The sequence below is a fragment of the Papaver somniferum genome, chromosome 6 (assembly GCF_003573695.1).
Source record: "Papaver somniferum cultivar HN1 chromosome 6, ASM357369v1, whole genome shotgun sequence".
Taxonomy (NCBI): domain Eukaryota; kingdom Viridiplantae; phylum Streptophyta; class Magnoliopsida; order Ranunculales; family Papaveraceae; genus Papaver; species Papaver somniferum.
In genome coordinates this window covers 45,997,563-46,007,996 of record NC_039363.1, presented here as the reverse complement: position 1 = coordinate 46,007,996, position 10,434 = coordinate 45,997,563, and the positions used below count along the sequence as shown (strand labels likewise).

Sequence of the window (10,434 nt, the reverse complement as noted above, 5' to 3'; positions counted from 1 at the left end):
GAACATCAAGATTCTTGATCAAAATTAGCGGTCTTAGGTTTTCCACTTAGAATCTTCACCTGTGGCAGTTAAAGATCTTTTAGGTAACTATACAACTATAGATTAACTGAGGTCATAAAACGCCAAATGCTCTAATTTGGTGCTGTAGCAGTACAAGAGCAGACATACAAAGAAATATAACGCTTTGTGATTGGAATGCATGAGCCTGAGGTCTGCTTTTGTTGAATAACCTATGCTCAACAAAAAACACTCCACTACTTTACATTAGTAGAGTCTGATATACAACTATTTATAACAAGAAGAAGAAGATATACACCAGCTTTCATATTTTATCATATCGGATATACGCAATACAACATATACCAAAACCACAATGTATAATATAACCGATGAAACTCAACTTGTGACTATTGGGAGACAAAAAGGATTCACTCATTTACGTGAGGACATGTGATTCATTTATACTGCTTTTGGTTGGATCTGCTCAAAGTCGAAAACTTCGAACATAAGGCGTCTCACATCTGGCTTCCCATAAACAGTGTAAGAAAGCCCATGAATGGCTTGTTGAACTGCAGTTGTGGCCGGATTCCTGAGTCTCCGGTTGTGTTCGTATGAATCCTGGACTGATTCACCATAGAGAATGAAGCGGTGGAGGTGTTTGTCTCTCAAGTACCTTCCACAAAATTTGTTTAGTAGAAGTCGTCGATGCTTCTCTTGTAACCATCTTCCAGGGGCATCAATATGCTTCATCAGCAACCTCTCTGCCATCACAAGATCCTACATATTTTTCACAAAAGAAGAAAAAGGAAATATTCAGGAATGACATCACGACAAAACAATGTAGTACTGTTACAATAGAGACATGGAGCAGAAAAAGTATTCTGATGAGTTAGAAAAAAAGGAACAAACAGATTCAGAGTATATAGGCATTTTTACTTGGGTCGATTCTCGGATCTAGTTTTGGAACGAAATCCTGAAAAAGCCCAAAATTTATAGCTCTTTCCAGGTTTTTTAGTAATATAATATGCCACCATGTTCCCAGTTACTTAACTCGTCAAAAACTTGATAGGCAGATATTTTTTTTCAGTTGTACTAGTATCTTCTTTCCTGATAACTTGTGCGATCACAAACAAAACACACATTTTTCCTTTAATTCAATGATTGCTTCTGTTATTCTTCTAGAATTAGGCCTACCAGTTGTTGTGTATAAAAACATTATCAAACATATGGCTCCGAAAGATAATGGTAAAATTTACATAAATTTGGCATAGGTGCATACTTACGACTTTTTATTCAAACAATATCATGATGTACAAGATGCAACCTTCGAAAGGAGTAGCAACATTGTACAATGCAGGATTCCAAATTTGGATAGGCACATCTATAGGACAGATGAACTTTTTCTTGATTTAACTATCATTATTTTATGTAAAATTTAGCTGACAGGTAACCAGAAACAAGAAGTTCCAAGTATAGGTTTGCAGCATGTTAATCCCTTCGGCAAAGAAAGGTGAAAATGTTAACAGGCGGAGGTGGAAAGGCGAAAAACCTTCAGAAAGGTCTCGAACTCTTCTAGATCAAAGTATAAAAGCCCACGTTTCTAGGTAATGCAGACCAATTTCACCGCATGCAAATATCAAACATCTCTGAATTTTTTCAATGAATTATTCCAGACAGAGACAGAAGCATAAAGGCGAAAGCGATTTAATATACCTGAATTTTTTGACCAACATATTCCAACCGTTCAAAGCAAAACCGAGGATGGTCGAACTTGTATTTTGATGGGTGCATGAAGCATAGCTGCATGAAGAAATGTAGAAGAGTATATTAGGAGTTGGCAGGTAAAAGGTTCTTCAATAAACGTTCAACATGCATCATCAGATTGAGGCTTCATATTATAAGAAATCATCCAATTAGCAAATATAGACCAATGACGAGTTGATGAATCTACAATTAGTAATTCACCGGCCATAGCTGAAAACTATATTCGTCTTGTTACCCAACAACACATTTACCTAAGAATTTAAACTTCAATGTTGATAGCTAATAGTACATATGGAGAAATCGTGCCACAATCTTCTGAAATTGGAACAGATGTTTAAGATTTGTATAGAGTAATGTTTTCCTACTCTTATTTATCATAATATTTAGATTGTAGAGCTTTTGATAAACCATTCTCAAAACGGTCCCCAAAGGGATTCATGTTCCTTTTCTAGCTCAACTATCCATTTGTACTCGCTCACTAAGAGGATAGTAACACCAAAATGGTGAGAATAGGTGATGCAGGGGCTAGAACCGCATCAATGGGAAAGGCAGGGATCATAAATAAGATACCTGTAGGCCGAGTCCAAGTTCAATATTCCTGGCATCCGTAATTTCTGGAATTCGATCAGTCATCCGCAAGGGGTATCCCAGTGCTTGCATGACTTGGGGTCTACTCTCATAATCCCAGATATTACCTCTGAATCGATGCATCCCAGGGGGAACACATGCTCTAAAAAGTCTGGGGTGTGCAAAAAGTGTATCTTCTGGAGGCTGCATAGAAAAGAAGAAAGAGTACATTTAAAAACATTGAAATTCCAGACATTTGAGAGAAAAGAACTAATAGAGAATCAACCAAATGCCCTCAAAGAGTTATTAATGACTGGGTGCAAAAATATTGCATTTGCAACCTTATCAGTTTACTCCGTAAAATAAACAATTCCAACCAAATTCAAACATGAAGATAGATGCTTAAGCTACAAATTTGCATAGTGCGTATCGTAGAAGCATGGATGGGGAGAAAATGCATGAATAGCTTTCGCTAGCAATATCCAAGAGTGTAGTAATGATGAAAGAGCTATAGTACATTAAAGATTGTCATATAAAATGGAGCGACAGAAACAAGAAAGGAACTCAATTGCCCTTGCCTTGTAGACAGCAACATCTTGCCAACTGAGCTTGTTGCCTTCAAATTCGACCGAAACATAGTCAACATCTTCAAGTTGCCTCCGCAGTTTCGGTTGGCAACTCTCATCATCTGGGTCCATTCCAAATACCTCAAAAAGAACACGATATACTTCTGGCATGCCAAAGCAAAGGTATATCGCTCCAAATAGAGCCCAGAAGACAGACCTGGTCACATCACAAGTAAAAGGACACAGAACCTTAGCTTGTGCCGATCACAAAACATAATCAGAGCTATTCTGAAGTCTCTAGTATGAAACCACAGTAGCTAAAACCCGCTATCGGTTCACAGCCTTTACCGTACCCTAAAATATTTAATACCATTATACTGAATTCATCAAATGGATTCTTTAAAAGCTGTGAGAACTCAACACACCTTGTGACTTATCTAAAATAAATAAAATGTTGATGAACATATTGCTGTCCATAGGTAATCTATGCTTTAACTTCAAGCATATTCATTAATTATTCCCACAAACAAGGTGACAACTATCAGCCTAGCTTAGTTTATGCAGAAAGACGACTAATTTCAACTGAAAATGCTCTTAAATTTGATGTCCATTAGCAAACATTATAGCCAGACATCTCATTCAAGTTGGTGAATACAACAAGGCCATTTCAGTGATTCTCAAGTCCATCAACAGGCATATAAGCATCTACAATCTACATAAACATACCAATCCAAAACTCACAATCACAATTTTAAAGGAAACTTACTTGACAGGCGGTTCCCTATCTTTTCTGATCAACTTATCCATATCATCAAACGGAAACACCAAATTATGCAAGCTAGCAGCTTTAATCCACTTAGGTAAATATCTCTTTCCAATTAATCCAAACACTCTTTCCCTCATTGGAGCTGGTGATTCTCTTGGATATCTCTGCAGAAAAAATTCCGCAAGCGCCAATTCAAGTACATATTGACCTAAAAACCATAACCTTGAATGCCCTGACCTAATATGTCTAACATTTGTTCTCTCACAAGAAGGATGTTGAAAAGCTAAATATAACAATGTATCAAATTGTTTAGCTGGATTATCATCACCTAACAGCTCAGTTGGTTCAAGCGGATAACCTAGAGCTTGTTTAGCTTCAAGAAGATATTCATCAATCCAAGTTTTATCACCAGTATTGAGACGATTAGAAGGCAAACAAGAACTTAACAAAGGGAATGCTTTAAGAGACATTTGTGGACTATTTAGAAATCTGTCAGCTAATTTTGCATCATCTAATGGAGGTTTAAGAATAAATCTTTTAGGTGGAATCTTCTTCTTTGGGAAAGCAGTTTTTTTACGTTCATTTAGTTCTTTAAGAAGTCTTTGAGGACTACTCCTTGGAAGTTCTGAAGGGTTTATTGTGACAGCAAAAATACGTGAGCTTTGAGAGATGGGTTTTCTTGAATTAGGGTTTTTGAAAAAAGAAAATGGTGATAGAGAAGAAGAGAATGAGAAATCAGATGGTGATAGTGAGTTGAGATGTTTAAGTGGGGATGAAAGATCCATGGGTATTGGAAGTTTTGAAAATGATTTCAATTACTAGATGAAGTTAATTTTTTTAAAACAGGGTATTCTAGGATTCGAGATTTGGATTTTGAGAAGCCATTGGTGGAGGTTTTTGGTGGGTTTTGCAGCTTGTAGTTCATGGGAGAAAGAGTGGGATTGGATAAGGAGGGGAAGAAGGAAAATGTACCTCAGCGCGGCCAATATTTTTGGTGATGTATTTCGTATTCCTCGAGTACTGTTAGATGATGACTCCAGAGAATTTGAGTCGTTGATTTTCCAATAGTCGATTGCAAGAGAGGGTGTCAGAAAAGTAATTCATGCCATTTTATGAACAAGGGCTATCGAAGTTGTCTGCTCCAGAGTCAGCCAAACTACTTTAAAGGGTAACATGAGATTTGTTCATTTTGTTCCCGCTACGCACTCAACAAACATCAAAAACGGAGGGAAAAACCAAGAGTGAGACGGAAGAACATGCGCTCGCTCGATGGAACACAGGGCGGTTGTGGCAAACACGCTGGCGTTTGTACCACAAACGCTGGCGTGTGTCCCAAAACCTCCCGTTTTTCCTTCACACGCCAGCAATTGAAGTTAATCCTCCAACTGTGAACCAAAACCGCGAACAATTGAAAAATCTTGTCATCCAACGATTAGGATTTTCAGTTCTATAAATACTCCTCATTTCAACTCCAATGTCACACATTCTAAATCTCTCACTCTCAAATCATCTACAAAAATGCCTCTCAGAGTTCGTGGTGTTAGATTCACTCAACAAGAGGATTTAGCTATTTGTAGAGCTTTTTTTCTTCACACACAAGAAGCTATTTTTAGGAATATAGGCGAATCGACGTTGTGTTTCTGGGAGAAAGTTTATAGAATGTTCTTCGTTGAAATGGGGAACATTTATGGCGTGATTCTCACGGATTGTCATATCGTTTTAGTGTAATTAGTCGTCATTTGTACTAGTGCACAATCACAAAAATAAACTCAACGGTGAAGCTGTAAATGAAGTGGAACCTAGAACACTAGAGATATGGGAAATATCTCACGGCGGACGTCCTTTTGGATTCCAAGCTTGTTTCAACATTCTTAGGGTGCTCAACAGATACGATCCCTACATCGTTCTAGAAATTCCGCCACCCGATGAGAATTGACGCCTATGTAGTAGTTGTTTTAATCTAATGTATTTCCTTTATTCTCATGTATGATGTAGTTGTTTAATCCAATGTAGTGTGTTTTTATTTATGATATTGATGGTGCAATGTTTAATACGAGAAAGATTTAAATTAGTTATGATATTGATGGTGAAAATGTGAAGACATCCACATGTTTGATTTAGATAATCATAATAACACAAAACAAACACCAAATTAAATAACGTAATACCATAGTAAATCGATTTGTCCTTCAACTCCAATCATCCCACTCCACCAAAAAAACGTAGGACATTTCCATAAATGCCTTCCATATGGGTCTTCTTCAGAAAAAGTGCACAAATGCATAAAAGTTTTGCAACCGGGCTTTGAGCATCCACTGATTCTCTGTGGACAATGTTTCTATTCGTGATCTTCATATCCACAATGCTTGCAATGTAATAACTTCTTCTCAATTTGGCTTTAAGTTTGAAGTTTTTGCAGATTATTGCAAACTTTTCTTACTCTTCTTTAACCTTCGTAGCATCATCTAGCATATGTGGTTCCTCTGGACAGTTGGGATCTTGACATTGCAAATAACCGAGCTTTTCCGGTTGTGATTCAATCACCATTATGATGCGTGAACAACCTTCCCGCGGACACTTTGAATACATCCAAGGGCATTGCATAAGACTGTGGTTATCCATGAAACATAATGGACAAACCTATTTTGCTTCGACACATAATATTTGCTTCGCTTTGCATTTAGAAAACATGGTGGATTATTGGCTTGAAAGAAATCTGTTGGTTTGGTTAAGAATCAAACCTAGTGGTGTATTTATAACAAAAAAAAATAGTTGTTGGTAATTCAAACGGGCGGTGATGGTAAAGACGCCCGGTCATGGTAAGGCCGTGCAGTTTTACTACAAACGCCAACGGCTAAATTTCCAACAACTCGATTTTCTTTCTCACCCTATAAGTTCCATTCTTCCCATCTCCAAATTCACATCTTCTTCTTTCTTTCTAAAACTCTTAATCTCTCTCACTTTGCAGAAAACTCTGCTAGAAATCGTGGTCCCAAGTTTACTGAAGAAGAGGATATAACTATATGCAAAGCATATGTTTTTCATTGGGTAATCGTTGGTATGGGCTTTCAAGACGGTCCTTTTTTGGAAAACATTTTTACAATGTTCGTCTCACTAACGGGAAACCGAGATGCTCATCGATTGTATGCTCGTTTTAAATATATTAGGTTTGCAGTCCAGCCATTTGATTCTCTGGTAAGGGAAATTGATCGAGAAAAGTTCATCGGTGTAACTGAAGCTGAAGTGATCCAAAAAACTCTTGATAATTGGAAGGAAGCTCGCGGTAGACCTTTTCTTTACGAAGCGTGTTTCCACATTCTTAAACATCGTCCATCTCAAGCACATCGTTACTGCACTCGAATGCCTCCCCCGGTCTTTACAATGAAATAAGATGTTACTCTTGTTCGATATTAGTTATATCGTATGATGAGACCAATGAACAATGACTATTTCTGGAAAAGAGTATTGGAACATTTTATAGCGTCGCGAAACGAAACCATAAGAACCAGTAAGAGCCTAGAACTAAGATTACCATTTATCACTAATGATGTCAAACATTATAAAGAAGTTTTGTGGATGGTTCACCGTAACAATTCTGGATCATCCAACTAAGAACAGGTGAGTATCTTACCTTTGTCCTCACAGATCAACTGCATCATAAATATCTTAATTTTTTGTTTTACAGAAAACCATCGCTCATACCAAGTTTGAAGAAACCAGAAAGTTTAAGCATTTTGAATGCTATGAACTCTATAGAGATAATATCGCTGGATTTGATGTAGTTTGATTTGGGTTTGTTGTCATTTATTAAAATGTAGTTTGATGTTATATGCAAGTTTAAAATGTAACAAATATTGGTTAATCTGAAGTGAAAATCTATTTTAAATTCTAAATATTTTCATTTATGGATATTAATGCCAATTCTTTTACAAGATATAAACTCAGACAATAATAAAAAGTACTAAACAACTTCAATAAAATCAAGAAAACACAAGTGTCATATCATAACATCCATGTAAAACAGACTGGAAAAAAAAGTTCACGATAGAAGGCCAATAACTATCCTATTTTGAGTGGACGATGAACTAGGATTACACCTAGAATAAGCAAAAAAGGGCTACATATGATCAGATTTAGATGTCTTTGATGTTTCTTTTGTTTATTATCTTTTCAAAATCCTTTACTCAGTATTAGTATATTAACTTGAATTCAGTTTGTGTAGCTCATAATTCATTCCCTCTCCCTTTTATTTATGGTTTTCGTTTTGTAGTCTCTGATAAGAAGTTACTTGATTATTGAAACTTCCCGGATTATTCTTTGTTTATTTCTTTTTACTGATATGGATTTCTAATTGTGCAGATTCCTCTGATTGTGCAATGGATTCCTTCCTATATTGGATTCTTGGTCTCAACACATGCTTGATTTTCAAGACAGTTTTGTCGCAATCGGCTATATTGCCTATTTCAGCTCAGTCTCATACTGCACATTTGCAAATAACTTATGTTTCACATTTCAGTTCTTCTCAATATGAGATTCATCACCCTACCACATATTAAAGTTTTTACAACCATGATTCATCAGTATTCAAATCCGAGTCAAATCCCGATCCAGATTTCCAAAATTCAAATTGATTCTTTTCCCCCTAATTTTGTCCGTGATTGTAGAAGAGATTAGTATTTTGTGGATCTCATGCAGTTGACTGCTGGCAAAGGAATTATAGTCATCAACCAAAAATATTCTAAGCTTTTCTTTAGGAAACAAAATATCCGGAGACAGTTATCTTTAGTAACAACTCTTATTATAAACAAAGAAGATTTATACTCTTTAGAAACCATCTCAAACCCTAATAGAGCTTCTTCCTGTTATTCAATGGAGGATACTGGTAATTAGACAAACAGTCCTGGTGTTAAGAACATCACGGAAAAAATGAAAATCACTTCAATCAGAGGAAAAAGAGGTGGTATTGGTTCTGAAAAAAGTTTAAAAGAAGCAGCAGATGTTTGGTCGAACAACTTGATTGGGTTGGTAATCACCACATATGACAAAATTGAAATTTCTGCCATCAAAGAGGAACTAAATGTTCTGTGGAAACAATATAAAAAGAGAGAAACCAAGACTGTTGGGAAATACTTATTTTTGTTCAAGTTTAACTCTGATAAGGATATGAAGGATGTTTTAGAAAAGATTCCATGGAATGTACAGAGAAGCCTTCTTGCTTTGAAAGAATACACAACTGGGGTACCATATAAGGATTATGTTTTTAGGAAACAAGAGTGGAGTGTTCAGTTTAAGGGTTTGATCCTAGAGCATCACCATGAAGTTGTCATTACTGAAGCAATTGAAGACTTGGGTAAAAAGATCTCCATTGAGCCAAAGAACTGCAGACCAAGAGCAGGAAACATGATTACTGCTCGTATCGAGATTGATCTAACTGAATAGCTAAAAAGAGGATAATGATGGAATTCTAATCATGGAGAACCTGTTTGGATTCGTTATCATTGGTTGAAACAACCACACAGCCTTTGTCCTAAATGCTATATAATAGATCATGACAATACTATTTGTGAGGAGGTTGTTGAACTTCTGCGTGAACAAACAATGACTACTGAGGAGTATGAAGAACACCGTAAGAAAAAAAACAAAATGTTGGATCTGAAAATGGTGTGATCGAGAAAGACATGGCGGATACTGAACAAAATGGTGAAGAAATGGATGATGTTGAGGAGGAGAGGTCTATCAAAAGATCAAGAAACCAAACTATTATAGATAACAAATCAAACCCTTCTATTCAAGGACTTATCATTGTTGTTCATGGTGGGGAAATGGGTGATTTTACGCTGAATTCAAATGCTGCAACAATGAATGGGATGGAGACTGTAGGAAATTAAAAGCATTGTGTTGAGCCAGGGAAGAATCAGATGCACAATCACGTGGAATATTCTCTTGAGGTAAAATCTTGCTTTTGTTTTCATACTTTCTCACTACTTTTATATATTTCTTTACAAACAAAAAAGTTTTTTTTCGATTTCTTCTCAGTATATCTTCTTAAGAATTTATAATTCTAGTTACACTAGCAACATGAGGATTATAGCTTGGAATTGTCAAGGCTTTGTTAGTAAGAAAACTAGAGATCACCTAAAAGACCTCATTACTAAATATGATCCTGATATAGTTTTCATTTCAGAAGCTGAATAGGTGCAGGTAAAATGTTAAAATTGGTAAGACGTTATAATTATCCAAATCATAAATTGATCTCTTTTAGAGGTTTATCTGGAGGTCTCATATTACTTTGGAAGGATGACTTCCACTTAAATATTATCAATTTGGATGCTTGGATTATTAATTGTTCTGTGCAGAATGATCCTTCTAAGCCAATGTGCCTTTTAAACTGTATGTATGGATCGTCATATCCAAACAACAAAGAAAAGCAATGGAACTACATCAAAAATATCAGTACAACAATTCATCAGCCGTGGGTCATTATTGGTGACTTAAATCTGGTTTTCCCTAATGAAACAAGAGCATCTTCAAACAGCACGGGAAGACTTTCTTCTAATACTTCTTCTTCAAGTACTTCTATATCTAGGGACTCACCTTACATCAGTCTAATACAAGAAGCAGGATTAGAAGATATGAATTATACTGGGAAATCATTCACTTGGTCTTCTAATTCTCATGGTGCTGGAGTTCGCCGTTCAAGACTTGATCGAGCACTTACAAATTCAGATTGAATAATTCACTTTCCCGATGCTAAACTTATTCATCTACCCC

The 10,434-nt window shown here is 36.2% G+C and overlaps 1 protein-coding gene across 1 annotated transcript; it reads right to left on the bottom strand.

Annotated features, from left to right (window-relative positions):
• Window positions 1–213: 213 nt before the first annotated feature.
• Window positions 214–4,633, bottom strand: LOC113287458 (ribonuclease III domain-containing protein RNC1, chloroplastic-like). Its single transcript, XM_026536220.1, has 5 exons — window positions 3,664–4,633; window positions 2,910–3,114; window positions 2,335–2,535; window positions 1,714–1,800; window positions 214–777 (listed from the first exon to the last, which is right to left on the bottom strand). Exons 1-5 carry the CDS (start codon window positions 4,446–4,448, stop codon window positions 460–462), a joined length of 1,596 nt encoding a protein of 531 aa, XP_026392005.1. The 5' UTR covers window positions 4,449–4,633; the 3' UTR covers window positions 214–459.
• Between the last annotated feature and the right edge of the window lie 5,801 nt (window positions 4,634–10,434).